Source organism: Acanthopagrus latus, chromosome 5 (assembly GCF_904848185.1).
Source record: "Acanthopagrus latus isolate v.2019 chromosome 5, fAcaLat1.1, whole genome shotgun sequence".
NCBI classification, from domain to species: Eukaryota; Metazoa; Chordata; class Actinopteri; order Spariformes; family Sparidae; genus Acanthopagrus; species Acanthopagrus latus.
Genome location: NC_051043.1, coordinates 8,705,043 through 8,726,004, shown reverse-complemented (window position 1 = coordinate 8,726,004; position 20,962 = coordinate 8,705,043). Strand labels below are relative to the sequence as shown.

The window sequence follows — 20,962 nt, the reverse complement described above, 5'->3', positions numbered from 1 at the left end:
ACATTGTTTGTGCACACAGCGTTTACTAAAAAGAAAGTTTCTGAACAACTCGCCAGCCGAGAAGTATCAGTCTCCCAACGCAAAGTAACATGGAGGACAGTTAAGGTGGAACATTTATACCTTGCGACTTCATACTGCTAAGTTAACAGCCTAAATTAACTTAGCAAAGATGGCCAAAAGGTGGCCAAAGATTCATTTATGGTGGCCTTGGCCATCATTGCCCCCCTGGCTCCGCCCATGCCTATTTTCCCTTCCAGGATTCCTTCATATATCTTCAGTTATTCTCACTTACCGAAAGATTGGCTCATGACCCACAACCAGTTTCAGCTCAAAGTAATTTACAGACTACGTTGAATGATTTCTGTGAATATGAGACATACATTCTAACCATTATTTTCAGTTGGGGTGTAAGAATTGTTATCATTATGATTACTGTGGGACCTCTGTGTGACCCAGGTTACTAGGCCCTCAACATGAGAACGGAGAGAAAAAATTAAATAAAAATGATAAGGGTATTTCATTAAATAGGAGACATTACAATAAAATAAGTCACTGTGGTTCAATAAATACCAGAAAAGACATACAATGGTTATATTGGTGGCTCATTATTTTTTTTAATATAATGAATGTGATGTCGTTCTTTTTCCATTTTTGCAGACCTTCATGACATGAAGGGTGACATTTGAGTGAAACAAGCCTTTAGTAGTTCATATGAGACGCACGTGATAGCTAGATGATTGAGGTAATGAGCCAATCAGGATTCAGCCTTGCGGTGTGATCAGAAGAAAGGAAGAAATAAAGTCTGCAAGAAGTTCCTAACAGGCTCCCACGGCTCATTGTGCATACGTAAGAATATGATTATCGTATACCTACCTTCCACAGATGTAAAGGATAAGGTGGATAAGAATACGGGCTGCACATTGCTAATACTACTCATAAACCTGTTGCTCAGTCCTGTTGAGGTTTTTACAAAGAGGCTCAAGACCCACCTTTTTAACCAGGCTTTTAATTGATTTTTAAATTATTTTCGTTTCCTTTTATGCTGTGTTTATCAGAGTACTTCTATCCTTTATCCTTTTTTTTTTTTTTTTTACTGTTTTAATCTCTCACATTTTTAGCCTCTAAGCATTTATGTTTTAGTCTCTCATGTTTTTGCCCTTTATGCCTTTATGCTTTTATGTTTTAGGCCCCACATGTTTTTAGCCTCTATGCTTTTTGCTTTATTTTACTGTTTTAGACTACTACTACAGTTTTTAATCTGCAGTGTTTCCTCATAGGGGCCTGCCAAACTGGGAGTTGTCTCTGGTCTGACCGCTGGGGGTGCTGTCCCATGGACGGTTTCGGCCCGGGTGGCTAGAGGGCTCTGCACCCCGGTGTGGGGCCTCCTGTTTGCTCGGGTTGGTGTGGTCTCTGCGGTGGCGCTCTCTGTGGCCTTGGACCGGGATCTCTCTCTAGGTGTGGTTGGCTCCCCAAAGGTAGCTTCCTCAGGTTGCCTCAGGTCTCAATGCCCAGCCATGTCTCTTTAGTGACAGCAAGTGTCTGTGTGTGTGTGTGTGTGTGTGTGTGTGTGTGTATGAGTGCCTCTGATGGGCTTGCCCTTATATTCTTACCCAACCAAGCAGGCCATTAAGATGAGGGTGGGTCATTACTTTGCTCTCCCTGGGAACAATATTTTGCTTGCTCTTGCATATTTTGATGTAATTCTCTGTTTAATCTCCAGGTGTCGAGAATGGTTGAACTCCTTGGCATGCCATCGAACCATCTTCTTGCAAAGTGTAAAAAGGCAGACACTTACTTCACAAAAACTTGCACAGGAGTTTGGAGGATCAAGGTACAAAAATGAACCTTCTCTGGCCTTTACAGAAGTTATTTAATCTTTTATCAGTTTATATGTTTATGGGTAAACAAGCTAAAAACACAGCACCATCTTATTTTTTGTTTATTTTATATAGTACTTTATCATTTATTATTGTTTCTATATTTGCCTTTACATTTTGATTGTATTTGGATATACATGCTGCTATGGTAACCTAATTTCCACTCAGGAAATACAAAATGTTATCTTTCTATCCATATATCTCTCTATCTTACATTTCGTAGCATTCAACAGTTGAACATTAATACAAACACTTTGATTCTTCTTTTAGACTCCTGAGGAATATTATAAACGTCCACCAAAAAAAAAGTGGCGGCCGTTCAAATGTCTGGATGACGTGAGAATAGTAAGTGTGCATTAACTTTCAGTGTCACTATGATTGTTTGTCTTTTCGTGATCATGAGGATGACTTGACTGGTGGTGAATTTGACTGATGTTTCCTTAACTAGATGCGTCGGGGGAAAGATAGCAAGACTGAGGCTGTTGAGCAAAGGCAGTGTATCAAGCTCCTGAAGGCCATGATGACATTCGATGCAGATAAGAGGATCACTCCTCGTGAAGTCCTCACTCATCCTTTCATCACCAAAGTCTACCCGAAGTAAGTGTGTGTGTGTGTGTGTGTGTGTGTGTGTGAAGAACTGAAGAATTCTCTTGAATGAGAAGTGAAACATCTTAAAGAAACTGTTACCTATAATACAGCCCTTAGATGTGCCACTACCTAGATGACCGAGTACCTCATGATAATAACAAGACGATTCTGTGTATGTATGTTTTCGTCTTTAGGGTCCAGACTTTAAGAAAGAGCTGTGCATGTAAACCTCCTGCCGCTCCCCTGAATAATAAAGCCAGCAGTAACATCCGACCAGGCGACTTTACCCCATCTCCTGAAATTCTCGCAACAGCGGAGATCTTGGTTCGACCTGTGACAGCCGAGAACGCAACGCTGCTGGAAGGTCAGGAGAGTACAGTTAGTGAGCCTACTGCTGCTCCTCTGGAGGATGAAGCCAGCAGTAAAATCCGACCAGGCGACTGCACTCCATCTCCTGAAATTCTCACAACAGCTGAGATCTCGGTTCGACCTGTGACAGCCGAGAACACGACACTGCCTGACGATCAGGAGATTCCAGCTAGGTAAGATGATCGAAAGTAGTATCGCAATCTGTTGCCTTTATCTTTTACTCACTTCTAAATCAAATCCACACAATAGCTAGATTAAAATCTTTATTAGAGGACAAATTTAATTATCATACCAATTTAGTCCTCAAAAGCCACCAGAATCAAGAAAAAATTCGAAATTCCTTGATGCCGCTTTAAATATGATGACATTTGCATGAATAACACTGTAACCTTTTCTTGTGTGTGTTTAGTTTTGAGTCTGGACTGAACAAGATGTCAGAGCCCTCAGTGAGCAACGCCAACAGTAACAGGAAGATATCTGTGGACTCAACCACATGTGGTACGTGACATTCACCTGAATTGTCTGAATTGTTGTGCATTCTGAAGTAAGTAAGTAAGTAAGTGTTAGGTCTCAAACAGGGGCATGAGGTAAAGTTTGTCAAAACAGTTGGAGCAGCTGAGAACTGCACAGGTCCTTGACAGATATCGTAGACATTACTTTTAAAATGCACAGATATAGTTGGGAGATGCCACCGCAGTAGTGGCCCCTTGTGTCCTCTGGCTGATTCCCCAGATTCATTTATATATATAAGCTTATGAAGAGTTAAAAGTCCCTGCTACTTGGGTATCAAAGCTGATTGTGTTTTGTCTGATGCAGCCCCCTCCATCACTCCCATGAAGAATCACCAAAGGTGTCCCACTAGCATGTTTTTTAAGGTTGCACAGTGTTGGCATATTACTCATTTTGCAGCCACAAAAATTCAAATAAATTGAATTAATTTGATAATGCACCTAGTACCTAAGGATAAATGCAGCATAATGTATGTATTCATGTATATATAACTTAAGGGTGAAAGTGTGTTCCTGAAAATGGGAAAAATTATTTGATAAAATAATTTAACCCCAGGTGTAGTTAGGGTACTAGCTACTGTGAGCTTTCGACCAAATGTAAACAACTAGTTTAGGCCTGCTGTTATCATGTGACGCATACTGATCAAACAACGTTGCTTTAAAGGTACCAGCAGAGTTGAGCTGTGAAATAAATGGATGCTTGTGGTGAACTGTTGGTGGTGATGGTGGCGGTAGAGTCCACCAGCTGACAGAGATGATGAGATGATATTGTTTCTTCAGAGTTTGACCCCCTGCAGCAGCAGAATAGTGCTCCTTCGGCAGGAAGAATGGTAGTTCATGTAGTTCATTCATTCGTTCGTTCATTCTATCCGATACAATGTCGTTTAGCGGTGAACCATGTAATGCACAGCTCTCAGCTCCTCGTTCTCAAACGATCGTGCTAACGGTCAACATAACACTGTAGTTCAAGGCAAATACATAGCTGCCACTTCTTGATTATGTGTACTTTTAGACAACACAAGAGTTAGCAACTAACAGCTAAAGCCGGCTAGCCAAGAATGAGTGAGAGGAGAGGAATCAGTGAAGAAACGAGACCGATGAGCTATGAACAAAATCATGGAAACGTCTGCTATGCTCTCCTGTTTCTCATTGGCTAAAATTCGATGACCGTGCTCTAGACTCAGCATACGATTGGCTGGCTCTCAGTCCTCCTCACCACTCTGATAACTTAATAGTGAAAAACACAGCAACTGGTCTGTGTGAACGAACAAATGAGAGAGAAGTGGAACTACTGACGTGAACTGCTCCTTCACACAGCACTAACACTGTTTCTGCTTCATGTTCTCACCCTTCTGCTGCACAAACCACAATGAATGTTCTCTTTAGGAGGGTTCAGACCGAACGCGACAGACGCGAATACAATCGCTTCAGATGCTTCTATCGCGCCGCTTGATCATTTTGGACTATTCGCTTCATTCGCACCAGTCGCGTCTGAGAAAAAAGACGACGCGCTTGCCCGCTCATTTTTGAACCGATATTACTCAACCCGCTCTATCCTGCAAAGGGGGCTAATGCTATGCAAGTGCTAACTGATGCAAACATTTCATAGAGAAACACCGTCAGTAACGTAGTAAAACAAGCCACAGATAGCTTCAAAACTTACTGGGGAGTCCCACCTCCTCAGCGACTTTCACCCACGCCTCCTCTTTTTTAAGTTTGTCCCTGTAGAGCACTGCAGTGGTGTCATACAGCACCGGGTGCCCACAGACAGCTACAATCAGCTTCTCCTCCATGTTGCTCTGGGCGACCGTAAACAACCGTACGTGAGGGAAGTGACGTCGTCGGCTTGAACTCCATTCGCGTCCATCGCGTTCGGTCTGAACGCCCTCGGGTCATTTTGACCGGTCATTTGGACAGTGTCACAGACAGCTCCTGGCATCATTACCGGCCGCGCGCACCAATGATGTGAGTGTTTATGTGTAGCAGCAATTTCCCACTTAAAAAAAAAAGTGATTAAATGTGTATTATCTAGCAAGTGTTGGTCGGTAAATTTACCAGTTACATTTCTCACCACTCTTGACATGATGTGCGTGTGGCATTTGCTTATCAGCAGGGAAGTGAGATCCAAGTGGTCTGTCGAGACGCATTTTAATGCCTGCGTGAAGAGACGTATTTAGGGCTGTCCACTTGTCATCTGATCACAAAGGTAATACATAAGGCGATAATACCAGGTGTAAAGAACCTCTAAGATACATGTTGCAGACTGCCCCCCAGCAACCCTTAAAAATAAAAAACGTTTTTAATAGGGGGGCCACTCAAGGATAGTCAAAATAATCATCATTATTATTGTTAATAATAATAATAATAATAATAAGCATCCAAGTGGGTGATGGAGGGATTGAAAAGCGGCTGTTGTCAGTCCAGAGTGGGTGACGGAGGGTCCTGTGATGGAGAGAGTGTACGCTGTGTGGAAAGGAGTCTGTCTCAGTTCAGAGTGAGTGATGGAGCCGTTTCCAGTCTACGATGTGGGAAACAGAGCCGTCCTCACTACGGAGGGATGGGATGGACGGCTGGGTGGCGGAGGGAGTGTACGTTCTGTGGGAAAGGAGTCATTCTCGGTCTACGTTGCGTGGGACGGAGCCGTAGACTAGAGTGTGTGTGACCGAGGGCCGGGGCAACGGAGAGAGTGTACATCCTGTGGGAAAGTGTAGTATAAAATAGCCATAGTAAATAGATGGTGGTCAGAATAAAATAACCATAGTAAGTAGACTAGTAGTGACTAATGATAACTGATAATAACTGCTATAATGATAAAAATAAGAAATGAAGGGTATTCAAGTGTGAAGGAAATGCTGAAACATTCTACTCAGCACCAGCTGATTGAAATGTACATCTATTGATTAAAACTACTGTGTGATGATGTGAAGTGTGAACCAAATATACAACTTTTATTATTCTTCAAAAAATGCAGTGCCAAGAGGAATCAGATATAATAGGATCAAGAAGGGGACTTAAAAAAGCCTTGAAGGCCAGAGTTTCTAAGAGCTAATGACGTAGATAGAGGAAAAGCACCTGTTTAAAAAAAAACAAAACAAAGTGATGTTATGCACAGAGTTGAAGATACTGGAGTCACTCTACGCCAAGTACTCACCATGGTCTCCCTGGCTCTTCTCCTGCTTCTCATTTCATTTGCTCAGTCAAACACAATAAAACCTGGGAGACCATGGAGCTGTATTACAGAAGCAGTTGGAGGTGTGGTGGTGGTGAGGAGCTGGGATCTCAAACCTCTAGGCTCTGCTGACTATTAGTCACCGCTTTGATTACTAAACAGTGAACAACACAGTGACCACTCTGTGAGAGCGACAGAATGAACGAGAGAGAAGTGAAACATGGAATCAGTTCAGTTTGTTCGCGTTACAGAGTGATTCCTTCAAACTGATTCGTTCAGGACCAACGCATCACTCTTATAAAGGTGAACAATTTCTCTGGCTGCACTTATGCTGGAGCAGTAGCAGAACCAAAGATGAAAATGTCCCCATAAGAATGAATGGGAAAAAGCCTCCAAAACCTCTGCCATTCTTGAAAGAAATGTAATGGTTATCAGCAAAATATGTATATATTGAGTAACAGAGGACATTGCTGAACTCTGTGATGTCTTTTCTGTAGAGTGAAAAATGAGGGCGCCAGAGCGAGAGACAAAACGGGCACTGTCTGCTCTCCTCGAGAAATTTAGGCTCAAAATTAAAATTGCGGCTTATGGGGGAGTTGCTGGAGTGCTTGTCACTCTGGGGCGCTCTAGTCCTACATCTGAAATTAGACCATCAGCTGAACGCCAACAACATTTCTCACATTTCTATGCCTATATTGTCTAGGTGAAGTAAAAGATGTGGGATCCAAATCAAGCTGAAGAGAATTTTTCCCCGAGTTTTTCTAGCTGCTCTCCACTCTGGCGATGAAGTCACGCACTCTAGCTCACGCAATACACATTCATTATAAAATCAGAAGAATAGCTAAAAATCCTTAAAACTAAAACTGTGATGATTTCAAAACCGTAAAATATTTTGAAAAGCTGAATACATAAGTATAGTTCAAGGTCCTCTGACTCTTTAAAAGTTGGAGTGGTGTCTCTAGCTCAAAGTATGAGGGACAAGAAGAGGTTGAAAGTTAAGTTTTGAAGAGGATTTGAAGATTTTCAAATGTACTTCCATTCACACTAATTAGACTGCGATCAAAGCGCCTTTTTGTCAGGAGGGTCCACAGATGCTTCATGCAAAGTTTGGTGCAAATTGGTCAAATTGCCTGTATGTAAAGGTTGGTTCAAACCAGTGATATCGCCTAGGAGGAGTTGGAAGAAGTAGGTTTGCGTTACGTGAATTTGCGTAAGATGAAACTTGAGGCTGATGACCGTGACGCCAGGACCCACAACATATGCCATTTCCCATGCTCACGACATTGCCTAGACTCCGTACCTGTTCATCACACCAGCAGTGGAAGAAATCATCTTGGATATGACAAATTTGGAGGGTCATCAAAAATACGGAGACAACTGGAAAGGGCTGGATGAGCTGCTAATCTTAGCAGGTGCATACAGGTCCCAAGGCAAGGCCGCAGCTAGCCTATGGGACGCAGAGAGTGGGAGGGTGATTTTCCATGCCACCATGCCACTTCAAATCTTTCACACTTACTCAAGGCTGCTAAGATTCGATGACTGTGAGTCAGGACCTGCGAGACATGCAACAGACAAACTGGTGGTCATAAGAGAGGTCTGGGAGGAATGGGTGGAGCGACTGCCGTACCTCTACAATGCAGGACCCGACGTAACCGTGGATGAGCAACTCGGCAGCATCCTCTCCTCAGCATCACTGGCGGTCCAATCTTCAGCAGCCACTAGCTTCATGCTAGCATGTTGCCACTGCAGGTGCTTGGTCAAGTTAGAGGTTGTGTTGGCAGCGGTGGATAGCTGTTTCTGCCCCGGGCCCAGCTTACATTTTACAGTCAAATTTTTTTTCTTTTCTTTCTACAAGTTCAAAGTTGAGCAGCTCTCAAATGATGATGTTTCCATTCTGTCACCTTTACTCTCTGTTATCGTCTTCTTTGTCTTTCACTCATCTTCTGCCTCTGCTCGAAACACATCCACGCTATGGTCACCTCTACATATCACGTGACGTGACGTGAGTGATGTCAAACAATAGGGTCAAACGAGAGTTGCGTAAGCATGCATAGAAAAGGGACATTTGATTTGTATTAGTCCTACCGTAAAGAAGCACAAGTAACAAGATCAGTTTTGATTTGTAACTGTAATGTGATTACTGACGTTATCAGCAGTAATATGTTATATTACATTCACGTCCATCGCGTTCGGTCTGAATGCCCTTTTACAAATTATGTAATGGCACCACAAGTTTTTAAAGTTAAAGTGCAGTCCTTTTGGTGGCTCATTTCTGGCAATATACCCGACATGCAGCAACACTTCATGTACAGTGAGTGCATCAACTCAAAAATCTCACTTTACCATTACCTTACTATGCAAATAACTACTATCATAATGAAAACCAATGACACCAAATATGCAGAAGAACTTTTATTAACATGAAGGCAGACTTCAGATATGCAGAAGAACTTTTATTAACATGAAGGCAGACTATGGGGTCATTTCAGCGCCAAAATCCGCACGCATGAAGACCACTCTCTGCATGCTCGTGGTCTGTGTGTACCCGCTCGCTGCCACTCTCTGTGCGCTCTCCGTCACTCCCTGCGTGCATGTGGTCTCTGTGTACACGCTCGCTGTCAGTCTCTGTGCCTTTTACTTGCCGGACTTGGCCCGCCCCTCCCTTTCTGATTGGTCACTTTAAACGCCTACTGTCTCTAGGTCCGAGCCAATCCGAGGCAGAGTAGAGCTGGTTAGCATTGCGGTTGGCGGCACAATTTGATAGAGAATTGCTTGGTTTCACATGACGTCACATTGCTGCTTTATGAGAGCGCGAAATTCAGAGGGAGGGTAGCTGAGGATCTGCCGTCTGAAAAAAATGCCTATGTTTTGTGTAGTTTACGGCTGCTCCACTTGTTCTAACCAAGAAAAAGGAAACAGGTTTTATAGAGTACCAAAGACTGTCATTCATAAAGGTGAGAAATGTAAAAAGCTCACAGAACAACTGCGTAAAAAATGGCTCCTTCTTGAGGAGCAGAGTCTGCTAATGCCCGTGTCTGCAGTGACCACTTCGTCGGAGGTAAGTTACGTTAGCTAGCTAACTTGGTTTATGTGGCTGTGTTTATATAGCATTAGGTTGTTGTTAAATGGTCATTTAATTAGTAATGATTGTTAGGTTACTGGTAGTCTAATATGGACTTCATTGCATGTTTGTTGACATTATAGCCGCTACTGTTAGCAACTTAACACATAAAACAATATAAGAACCAACACACTGGTGAAGACCAAACAGTGATCATCGTGGAGCCGTTTGGTACAGAGGTTGTGGACCCACCCGCTGACAAAAAAGTTGTATGCCTTTAGACGTTTATAGGCCTGTCTGGTGCAGCAAGATGTCTGAAGGATCAGATAGTTGGTAATGCCAACAGCCTCAACTGTCGACAAATCTTTAAGTTCTACTGAAAACTCACTCATCTTCATGAGGTACAGGTCACTTCCTGCCCTCCATCTGAAATCGCGCCACCATCACGCATCATCATAATCATGTAACTGAATCCCAGCTATTGTGAGATGTCAGTGAAAAAAGAGGTAAGTTAAGGAACAGATAGATATTTAAATTGGGATTTATTGAACAGCTTAGGAGTAATTGTGATGGTTTACTGACTTGTTAATGTGAAACTCTTGCCAAAATGCAACTTAGGCTTTTTTATTTACTTTATTACGATGAAAGAGACACTTTTAAGATTTACCGTGGTTTCGTTTTCGGGTCAAACTCATTTTCTTAGCGCAAGGGGCGCTTTTACGATTGCGTCAACATCGCTATTTTTAAAACACTAAGAAGGCTCGACACAACATGAAACTTTGCTTGTAGCATCACCAGGGTCTCTACACATGAACATGAGCATTGAGAACATTGTTTGTGTACACAGAGTTTACTATAAAGAAAGTTTTTAGACAACTCATGTTAGCAGATGTTTTCTCTGCTCGCCACTGTCCTGCCAGTGAGAAGTATCGATCTCTGAATGCGATGTAACATGGAGGTGAGTTGTTAGAAAATCAATCTTTCTTTTTTGCAAACTCTGTGTACACAAACACGGTTCTCAATGCTCATGCTCATGTTCATCAATGTTTTTTTGTTTTATTACTTTAACTTGACTTGAATGAGGCAGACTACAGGTGACTAACAATGATTTGTCAATGGACTGCACAGCAAGTCTGGACTCACAACAGCATTATGTTCTAATAGGAAATCCATGGCAAATAAATTACGTTTACGATTTCATTTCATTGCAAATGAATGGAATTCTATCACTATGTGTTAACTGTTCTTACTTATCCCACACTTACTCTACTCATTGATGCATAATAAATTACACACAGTCTTGTTTTTCCCAATGCACTTAATACCACAATGAATTCCTTAAAAACAGGATCTAAAGAAGTCAAACAGATCAGCATGTCAAGCTGTTTGTGTGCTTTCCGCTATGTTGTCCTTGAATACAGTCTTCACCATGGTATGCTGTGCTGCACGGGGATGCTCCAATTGCTTGGAGAAATGTGTTAACCACCTACAAAAATTAAACGACAACAACAACAAATAAAAACAACAAAAACACATAATCATATTCAAAAAATGCATTTGCACTTTCGCACACTTTCAAATACCACACAGCTGGGAAGTTTAAGATGTTTTAAGTTAAAAAAAGAGAACACAGAACAGGAAAAACAATGCAAAAACCAAGGGAAGTTAAGTTGCAAATTGCCACCCCTCCCAAGAAGCCTAAGATGTCATTCACCACATCGAAGAACTGTTAAGGACGTAGACTGGCTCCTCCTTCATGGGGCTTCCAAACACAGAGGGTGTGTTGGAGAAGGAAGCTCTGGCACTCTCCAGCAGGCCTCCATCATGCTGTGGAGTGAAAGAAAAGATCATCAGGAGATTTATTAGGTTGAGGCTGCGGATTGAAGCAAAAAAAAAAATACAAAATGACAGGAAAAGACAAGAGTGCAAGTGCAAGAGCCAAACCATTAAGGTGAAAAAGAACAGTGGCCTGGGTCAACATCAAACAACCCCAGAACAGCTGAAAGTGTTTCAGGACAAAGCCAGCATCACTGCCCCTCCACCTACCTGTATCTATGTAACCTGTATGATCATTCTGGTTGCTGTTTATTATGGGAGTCACAGTGGATGCTGCTGTGCTGGGGTGCATTATATTCATCAGTGTTCCTGATATTTTGCCCTCTCCATTAAAATAGTTGAATACCTAAAATATGAGCAACAAAACAAAGTGCTCCTACTTCCCAAATATACGCAAGATGATATCATCTGTTAGGGACATTTGTTTAGTATGACTGCTTGAAAAACATTGCATTCATTATGTGTGTTCAGGGGGGGCCTGCAGGTGTTTGGCTGTGCATTTGTGCCAGCCTTCAGGCCACCTGCTAAAGACACTGGTATGTCTTATTATAATCTGGCTACATAATAGTTTTTGTTTCTGGGTTTTAAGGGTCTTCCATCCTGTAGAGGTAGAGCAAGGCTTTATTTGCTAAACATACGCTCATAAAAGTTATGAAGATACAACTCTGATTTTAAAATGAAATAGTATTTGTATAATACACAATGCATGTGCACATTTTACTGTTCTTTTTCATTTGCGAGCTGCTTGGTGTTGACTGTCTCCTAAGTCAGACTTGTTGGTTGCAACCAACATTCTCTTATCCTCACAAACCAGCAAACTTTTATTGTTTTGCTACATTTCCTCTAAGTTTTGTCATGCATGTTCACACTTGCATGTTTTTATCCTCTGATGTGCAATTTTGTTCCCTCGCTGCAGGTGAGCAGTATTGTTGCTCTTTGGCAGAACCTGCTGGAATATGACAAGCTGAGGGTTTGTTCGCTGCCAGACATCAGAGCAGGCTGGACACAGGGAGGTTCCGTTCTCCCAAATAGAGACAGGAGTTCACTCCAGGGGTGGAGAGTGTGAAGAGGCATGCTCTGGCCACACCTGCCCCAATTGCCCAGTGGCCAGATTGCTGCTGCCTGCTTGAGTTGATCTTCATCAGGCTGTGTGCCATCCACCATAGTTCCAGGAAGAAAGGGGGTGACACAATCTCTAGATGGGATCTCATCCTGGAGGACTATGGGAAGTTAGGCGGCACATTCTGCTCAATGGGACAATTATTACCAGTGTGAGCCTCATTGCCCCGGTGCAGTGGCACAACAAAAGGGTGAAGAGGCAGGACACCACAGTGGTCATGCAGGGGCTAGATTTGCCTAGCACGTGCAAGAAATGCAGGTAGTTCCACACTGCAGAGACCGGACAAAGCCAATACAAAGGCACGGTTTACTGCCCCTCTGTAGAGGCTCTTCCAAAGGAGCAGTTGTTGGAGATCATGAACCAAAATCCTAAATGATTATCATTATCATCAAAATGTTTACCCAACTTCCTTATGTACAGTGTGCCGTACCTCTGTTTCCACAAACTCATAATGATTTTAAATCATATTGAAATGTGAAACATTATCTCTCTACTATGTTTGTATTTTTACCATGAAAAGTATTTCTAACTGGACCCGTCTGTTTTAAAATAAAAACAAAAGGGGTTATATTTTGTGTGAAGAAAATTTTTCCACTAACTAGTGACTGTCAAATAACTGGAATTAAAATACAGCGTTTTCTGAAATGGTCATCACCGTTTGCCAGAGGCCAAGATGTTTTTGTTTCACCAGTTTCAAAGACCTAGTCATAAGATTTGCAGACTTTTGTTATTAGAATATTGTCTCAGTTCTATTCATTCTTGAATGTGAATTTTTTTTTATGACACACTAGGTGGAGCTCAGTGCAAAACATGGTGAGCTTCAATACAACTCTCTGATAATAAATAGTCTAGACAGAGCAAGTTTTTTAATACTAGTGTATTAACATTAAATATATTACACAAGTCTTATAAGTAAAGTCTATAAACTCAAGTTTACAAGGGCAACACAAAGACATTTGCAGTGCATATTATACAAGTTAATCCTGCGGAGGCCAGGACTCGAACCAGCGCTCCAGTGTACATTGCTTCCTCCTCAATAAAAACAAAAAGAAAACAAATTTAGTGAATTTAAAAACATTAACGAAATATGCAGAATTTTAAATGCAACAGGAGTGACAGTGGGGGCTAAATCATTCTGTTTTCATCTCGTTTTCTCTCATTTTTTCCCTTTTTCTTTCTCCCCCCAACAGACTGTTCTTCCCCAGCTTGATGAATGCACAGTGCACATTTTACTTTTAATTTGCACATTAAAGGGAAACTATGCAGTTTATTAGCTCAATTTACCTTAACAGCTTCGGAGTCATTGGAATGGTCATGGTTTCTGGGGTGAATGGTGGCCGTTTCACTTCCCCCTAGCACCTGTGAGCAGAAAAACCACCCATTCAACTTTGGCAAAGAAATTGCCAGAACTGCATTGTTTCCCTTTAATACCAATACCTGCAACTCTATCCATAACCTTAGCTAATTTTTAAAATATAAATGAAACTTGGTTAGTGATACTGGGACGGTTGTAATGGGGCGTTACAACCGTCCCAGTATCACCAACCATGTTTTCATCACATGTGGGCTAGCTTGACTGCTAGTTTGACACTTGTTAGCTATTTTTAGCTTACAAAATTCTTGAATTCATATACATTTGATCTTATAACCACATCCAAAATTGTACATCAGAAAGAATAGTAATTTTTTTTACCTTAAAAAAAAAAAACCTTTTGTAGATAACACTGTCAGGAACTCTCAAATGTGGCTCCCTTTTTAGCAAGAATGAAGGGAAACTGACTGAGCATGTGCACCGTGAGTGTCATTACTCCAGGTTGTTTCTGATGTCCCCTATCCTCTCTGACTGTTGCTCCAAAATTTCTGCATATTTTATCAGCAGCCTGATAATTGCCAAGGTTTGATCTGATGTCATTCAAACCAGTGAATGCTGAGCGGAAACAATGGATTCGATAACAGAAAAGGTATGTGGCCCGTACGGGGATCGAACCCGCGACCTTGGCGTTATTAGCACCACGCTCTAACCAACTGAGCTAACCGGCCATGGAGATTCCTGGTTGTGACGTCATCAAATCTGTAAATGAAACTCAACAAATGGAAAGTGAAAGTTAACTGAGCCGACAGCTGAAACAACGCCTCACTCACGGTAAGATGTAAATGTTTGTAAAATGTCTGCTTGCTTTTGCTAGATTTCTACTGAAGTTTAACAAAATAGCCAACAGGAGTCATGAAGCAGCGATGATTGTGTAGAATGATAATGTTATGGCTGACACGTGTGGGGAAAAGTGCGAGGGCAGTTCTTAGTAAAGCTGAACGACTGTACGAAAGAAAATAAGTATGCTGGATATGGCAAGGGTATCAAGATTCAAGGTAGTGCCAGGTAAAAGATGGACGAACTTCAGGTCACACTAAGCAAACTTGATCAATACGAGGAAGAAACAGACACAAGGCAAAGCAGGTTCATTAGCAGAGCACCTCCACACAAGAAAGCAAAGGGAGTGCTTTAAATGCAACATGAAAGGAATGCAGTGAGTTTAAAGACAAATATAAATACGACTTTATAATGATAAAAGTTTGACTCTGGTTTAAGTTTGAATTTAGGTTGCCAGTTAAAACACCTGGCCAAGCAAAGAATATGTTTTTGGGCTGATGATGATCTCGATGCCAGAGGAAATGAACTCCACTTAGTCTGGTGGTACAGCCCTCAAAGGTTTAAAAAGTTTACTTGTTTCCAAGTTGTCATCTTACAGGTATTGATCTTGCACAGACACAAAACAGATGCATTACTTCTATTAAAGAAAAACAGCTGTATTTAAAAAAAGAAAAAAAATGAATTCAAAAAGTTTCTCAAAACAAATGCATGTACCAGCCAGATCAAGATCTTTACCCACAAAATCAATAGTTAATGTTCCTTGTAGCAACTTTAATAAGTGCTTTTCCTGACTAATAAACCAAATAGAAAAAAGTAATCACAAAAATCTAAACATGAAAAATATTTTGAAAGTGAAGAGAACAGATTAAAGTAAATAATAGAGCGATTTTGGAGGAAGATTACCAGGTTGTCAAATACTGACATTTTGAGTTGATGGCTGCCAACCACCTTAATGTGTCAATATTTGATGACAATAATAAACTACACTTTTAAGGAAATGTTACACTGTGATTGCCCTTTAATCTGCTCTAACATGGCGCCACAATTCTGTATTTATTTCTCACAGTGCTGCAGAGCCGTCACATTCCTAAATCAGGATGTCGGTGCACTTCTCAGGATGGGAGGTGGTCGACGATGGTGCTTCTTTTCCTGGCGTGGAGCTGGCGCCCTCCCAGAAACCCCAAAAACGAGGCGTCTACACCATGTACCATGGGACCAACGTCGCCAGTGCACGGATCATCATTGCCAATGGTTTTAAGCCGTCGTCAGGTGGCATGCTGGGAAAGGGTGTGTATGTCAGTCGTGATAAGAAAAAAGCATCTGCTTATCCCCGTAATGCTCAAAATTCAGACCGTGTGATCTTTGAGTTACGCGTGCGCCCTGGACGTGTCAAGCGTATTGACAAGGACAACCATCCTCTGCAGTTAAACTGGCATTCACATGGCTATGACACTGCCTGGGTGCCCCCCAACTGTGGCATGAAATCTGTGCCCAGCGGCCTTGAAGAGGATTGCGTGTTTGATCCCAAAAGAGTAGAGGTGGTCGGCATCGCACAGGCACCAAACAACACCGTGCTGAAAGAACTTCAGCAGCTTCTGGCCCAGAAGTCCAAGGGACGTGGGGGAAGAGGCGATGGGGCCGCAGATGTGTGTTCCCTGTGCAAGAGAAACACCCAGCAGGGCTCTCCACACATCAAGCAACCGTGTTGGGATTGTGGGAAAAACATCTGCATTCTCATGACCAAGCATGTCTGTCCAGGCAAACCCTGACCGGGGCGATGGGAGAAGAGAGCGTGTGAACAGAGCTCAGAGGATCCATACGGCCTCGCATGTGCTGGAGACTGGTGTTGATTAGAGCATCAGTTCTTAACTCATGATGTAATCACACTTGGTAAACAGGGATCATCGTCTCAATCTTATTGTTTTCGTAAAGAAATGGAGAAATGGTATTGGTGCAACACGTTATATTAGTTACAGTTTTGTTTGTTGTTTTGGAGGACATCAGTGAGTGATCTACAAAGTCTTCTTGACGAACTGACACCATAAACCTTTAAGTGTATGACAATCTTTACCCCATCATGTCAACCTTGTCAAGTCCCATGGTGCATTACAATCTGTTTCGTCTCATCTGCCATGTTCTCATTCACTGATTTAAAAAAAAAGTTTACGGTAATGTTAATTTGTTATGTCTGCTGCTGTCTATTCTCTGATCAGCAGGCATTATGATCACAGACAGTCAATTTGAAACACTATATGTAATGCTTTTTTTAAAGATGAATTTACCTAATGCCTGATAACATGCAGGATTTTGATTTACCGGGATGAACTAAATGTACTTAACACTTGATGATGTAACAGAACCAAAGCCATTAAATGTCATTGTGATATCATCAGACCCAGTGTGGTGTGATTTGATTCAGCTCAGATAAACTCCACAACTTCATGATTTCATACTCGTGCTGTTACAAAATTCAGGATGGAGAAGCATGATCATATAGGAGGTTGCAAAATTACAGACATTTTAAAAATCAAGTGTGCCACAGGCCACAGACTGGCTGTTTGCAGTCTAGAGGTAAACTAAAGATATGAGGGAAGTTTGAATTATAGATTTTTCCAGGCTGGTACAAGAAATTCCCAAGAGTTTCCAACTTTACAAGACACAGATTTGTGTAGTTATATTTACAAGGGCAGAACAATTTTTGTAACAAATTGTAATGGCCTATTGATCTGAGACCATAAGTGTATACGCTATTAAAGAATGAAAATCGACCGAACTTCCTACAGCAACCCTCAACTGGGTTTTTTCAACACATCATCTCAGTGACTGGATTAACATACTACAGGGCAAAAATGACACCTGCCTCACTCTATACTTATTGTTCCTCTGCTGGAATACTATCTGGCCTCCAAGTTCACTGCCATATGATTAAACACAAGGTATGTAGGAATATGCACCAATGCAAAGACGCATCCATTCGAGACAAAATGCTCAAACTCTGAAGTGATATTCTTATGCATCTTTAAGGAGTAATGTCTGCCAGAGATCGACAGCATAATTGAAAATTCAGAAAACGTCAGTGGCCCGTACGGGGATCGAACCCGCGACCTTGGCGTTATTAGCACCACGCTCTAACCAACTGAGCTAACCGGCCGTGGAATTCTGCAATGTGACGTCACTAAACATGTAAAGATAAGGCTCCATGAACAGAAAGTAAAACCGACAGCTGAAACAACGCCTCACTCACGGTAAGGTGTAAATGTTTATAAAGGACACACTGCTTGCTTTTACTAGATTTCTACTGAAGTTTAACAAAATAGCCAACAGGAGTCATGAAGCTGATGATGATGTAGAGTGATAATGTTAAGGCTGACACGTGTGGGGAAAAGTGCGAGGGCAGTTCATAGTGAAGCTGAATGAATTTAAACAAACAAAAGAAAACAAGTATTGGAAACAGGAGGAGTATCAAGGTGCATGGCTATAACAGGTAAAAGATGGACGAATTTCAGGTCACACAGAGCAAACATGACCAAACATACGAAGAAGAAACAGAAACAGAAACAGACACAAGGCAAAGCAGGTTCATTAGCAGAGCACCTCCACACAAAACAGGGGTACTTCAAATACAACACAGGAGGAATGCAGTGAGTTTAAAGACAAATATGAATTAGACTTTATAATAATAAAAGGTTGACTTTGATTTAAGATCGCCAGTTAAAACAGCTAGCCTCACCTGGCAACTAATACTGGCATATATACAGTAATGTAATATGAAACAGTTGCTATTCAAAACCGATGATTGGTTTATTAGTTCTACATAATTAATCTTGATGCCTGACCAGCAGGTTCAGTGAAGTTTTTTCTATGCGCCTGTCACTCTCCTGAACTCCACACCACTCCAAACTGCCCTTTATTGCACCTCTGGTTAAATGTTAACTGCATTTAGCTGTGTCCGTGCTTTTCACAGTGACAGTAAAATTTAATCTAATCTAATCCAATCTAATATAATACAATCTGTCACTGGGTCAGATTCCAATTTATCTGGGCTGGATATTTCATAAAAGCAAAGAATATGTTTTTGGGCTGATGATGAATTTAAGGATCTCGCAGCCAGAAGAAATAAACTGCTCTGTAGCCTGGTGGTACAGCACTAAAACAAAGTTTTAATGACTACTAATAGTAAAACAAAGTTAACTTTGTTTCAGTAACATCTCACAGGTTGTCAAAAGTAAATAATACCAGTACTCCTGGCAGCTCTAGTTTGGGTAAACTATACGTGCATTTGTTTTGCTCAACAAAACCTAATAAGAACCCTGTATAATAACAGAAATGCAGTTGGCTTCATTTTCAGGAGTAACTCTAGGGGTTGAGGACCACTGGACTAGGCTGACCAACTGAATGTGTGGCTTTTTTATGCCTCTGATAAGGGTGCATAAATTGATTCTGGAGGAAGATAGTTAATTGTTGAGTCTCATTCCCAGGTCATCAAATACTGACATTTTGAGTTGATGGCTGCCAACCACCCCAGTGTGTCAATATTTGATGACAATAATGAACTACACTTTTAAGGAAATGTTACACTGTATCCGTTTTTATACTGGGCAGCAAGCCGCCAACTTTGCTGTCATTTTTGCAGCTAGGTCTGCAAATTTAGACAGAAGGCTGTAAATTGAGGGTCTGTTTTGGTCCGCCTATTTGATGCTTCAGAGGGTGCACTTTTTCCCCCTCCATTTCTGTGTAAATATGAGCCGTCGATGTGCCAGCAATTGCGTGAGATGGGCGGAAGTGTCGATGATGTGCACTGTTGTGCGTCCCACAGCCGGCGAGTTTTAAAACCAGGAAACAGCTGATCACAGCAGTCAGTTCATGATTTCATCCACGCATGTCAAGATGAGCAACTGCAAAGCCGCTGAGATCCAGGAGATGCTAGCGTCTCCTCGGTCTCTGTAGCTATCTTGGTTGTCTGCTTGTTGTTGTAGGGGCAAGCTACTAATGGTTGCTACTTTCGAATTAAAAGCCCCCTGCTAAGGAGCCAGTTGTAAAGTCCAATGGGGTGGAATGTAAAGCTTTTCTATCTAAAAGGGGCTACTGATTGCCCTTTAATCTGCTCTAACATGGCGCCACATTTCTGTATTTATTTCTCACAGTGCTGCAGAGCCGTCACATTCCTAAATCAGGATGTCGGTGCACTTCTCAGGATGGGAGGTGGTCGACGATGGTGCTTCTTTTCCTGCCGTAGAGCTGGCGCCCTCCCAGAAACCCCAAAAACGAGGCGTCTACACCATGTACCATGGGACCAGCGTCGCCAGTGCACGGATCATCATTGACAGTGGTTTTAAGCCCTCGTCAGGTGGCAGGCTGGGACAAGGCGTTTATGTCAGTCGTGATAAGAAAAAAGCATCTGCTTATCCCCGTAATGCTCAAAATTCAGACCGTGTGATCTTTGAGTTACGCGTGCGCCCTGGACGTGTCAAGCGTATTGACAAGGACAACCATCCTCTGCAGTTAAACTGGCATTCACACGGCTATGACACTGCCTGGGTGCCCCCCAACTGTATCATGGGAGGCCTCGAGGAGGATTGCGTGTTTGATCCCAAAAGAGTAGAGGTGGTCGGCATTGCACAGGCACCAAACAACACCGTGCTGAAAGAACTTCAGCAGCTTCTGGCCCAGAAGTCCAAGGGACGTGGGGGAAGAGGCGATGGGACTGCAGATGTGTGTTCCCTGTGCAAGAGAAAGACCCAGCAGGGCTCTCCACACATCAAGCAACCGTGTTGGGATTGTGGGAAAAACATCTGCATTCTCATGACCAAGCATGTCTGTCCAGGCAAACCCTGACCGGGGCGATGGGAGAAGAGAGCGTGTGAACAGAGCTCAGAGGATCCATATGTACCATACTTTACCATACATACCATATTTTGTTATGTCTGCTATTCTCTGATCAGCAGGCATTATGATCACAGACAGTCAATTTAAAACACTAGATGTAATGCTTTTGAAAAAAAAATAAAAATTACCTAATATTTGACAACATGCAGGATTTTGATTCACTGGGAAAAATTAAATGTACTTAACACTTGATGATGTAACAGAACCAAAGCCATTGAATGTCATTGTGATATCATCAGACCCAGTGTGGTGTGATTTGATTCAGCTCAGATAAACTCCACAACTTCATGATTTCATACTCGTGCTGATACAAAATTCAGGATGGAGAAGCATGATCATATAGGAGGTTGCAAAATTGCAGATATTTTAAAAAATCAAGTGTGCCACAGGCCACAGAC

At 42.0% G+C, this 20,962-nt stretch overlaps 3 protein-coding genes and 2 non-coding genes across 9 annotated transcripts; 3 read left to right on the top strand and 2 right to left on the bottom strand.

The window, feature by feature from the left end:
* The first annotated feature begins 711 nt into the window (after window positions 1-711).
* On the top strand, window positions 712-13,306 carry LOC119020107 (homeodomain-interacting protein kinase 1-like). 4 transcript variants are annotated; one of them, XM_037099224.1, is made up of 8 exons: window positions 712-846; window positions 1,278-1,455; window positions 1,721-1,831; window positions 2,148-2,222; window positions 2,326-2,474; window positions 2,660-3,007; window positions 3,244-3,332; window positions 12,326-13,306. In XM_037099224.1, exons 3-8 carry the CDS (start codon window positions 1,730-1,732, stop codon window positions 12,367-12,369), a joined length of 807 nt encoding a protein of 268 aa, XP_036955119.1. In that variant the 5' UTR covers window positions 712-846; window positions 1,278-1,455; window positions 1,721-1,729; the 3' UTR covers window positions 12,370-13,306. The 4 variants fall into 4 exon arrangements, 3 of the variants coding, with proteins under 3 accessions (XP_036955119.1, XP_036955118.1, XP_036955120.1); XM_037099223.1 differs by having other exon boundaries at window positions 1,278-1,475; XM_037099225.1 differs by lacking the exon at window positions 712-846 and having other exon boundaries at window positions 1,036-1,475.
* A 1,095-nt stretch (window positions 13,307-14,401) lies between these two features.
* Window positions 14,402-17,072, top strand: LOC119020109. Its single transcript, XM_037099227.1, has 2 exons — window positions 14,402-14,672; window positions 15,745-17,072. The coding sequence occupies exon 2, from the start codon at window positions 15,776-15,778 to the stop codon at window positions 16,445-16,447; it is 672 nt and encodes a 223-aa protein (XP_036955122.1). The 5' UTR covers window positions 14,402-14,672; window positions 15,745-15,775; the 3' UTR covers window positions 16,448-17,072.
* Window positions 14,496-14,569, bottom strand: trnai-aau. Its single transcript has one exon. It is a non-coding gene; the product is annotated as a tRNA-Ile (tRNA).
* A 683-nt stretch (window positions 17,073-17,755) lies between the features above and the next one.
* On the bottom strand, window positions 17,756-17,829 carry trnai-aau. The gene has a single exon. It is a non-coding gene; the product is annotated as a tRNA-Ile (tRNA).
* A 1-nt stretch (window position 17,830) lies between these two features.
* Window positions 17,831-20,802, top strand: LOC119020110. Of its 2 annotated transcripts, none has more exons than XM_037099228.1 (2): window positions 17,831-17,923; window positions 19,823-20,802. In XM_037099228.1, exon 2 carries the CDS (start codon window positions 19,854-19,856, stop codon window positions 20,511-20,513), a length of 660 nt encoding a protein of 219 aa, XP_036955123.1. In that variant the 5' UTR covers window positions 17,831-17,923; window positions 19,823-19,853; the 3' UTR covers window positions 20,514-20,802. The 2 variants fall into 2 exon arrangements, with proteins under 2 accessions (XP_036955123.1, XP_036955124.1); XM_037099229.1 differs by lacking the exon at window positions 17,831-17,923 and adding an exon at window positions 18,145-18,162.
* The last annotated feature ends 160 nt before the right edge of the window (window positions 20,803-20,962 follow it).

Excerpts from the sequence above, each read along its gene's own strand:
- LOC119020110 (XM_037099228.1), top strand. The coding sequence starts at position 19,854 with ATGTCGGTGCACTTCTCAGGATGGGAGGTGGTCGACGATGGTGCTTCT.
- LOC119020109 (XM_037099227.1), top strand. The coding sequence starts at position 15,776 with ATGTCGGTGCACTTCTCAGGATGGGAGGTGGTCGACGATGGTGCTTCT.
- LOC119020107 (XM_037099224.1), top strand. The coding sequence starts at position 1,730 with ATGGTTGAACTCCTTGGCATGCCATCGAACCATCTTCTTGCAAAGTGT. Across the intron at positions 2,475-2,659 it reads ATCACCAAAGTCTACCCGAA|GGTCCAGACTTTAAGAAAGA; the intron begins GTAAGTGTGTGT and ends TTTCGTCTTTAG. Across the intron at positions 3,333-12,325 it reads TGTGGACTCAACCACATGTG|GTGAGCAGTATTGTTGCTCT; the intron begins GTACGTGACATT and ends CCCTCGCTGCAG.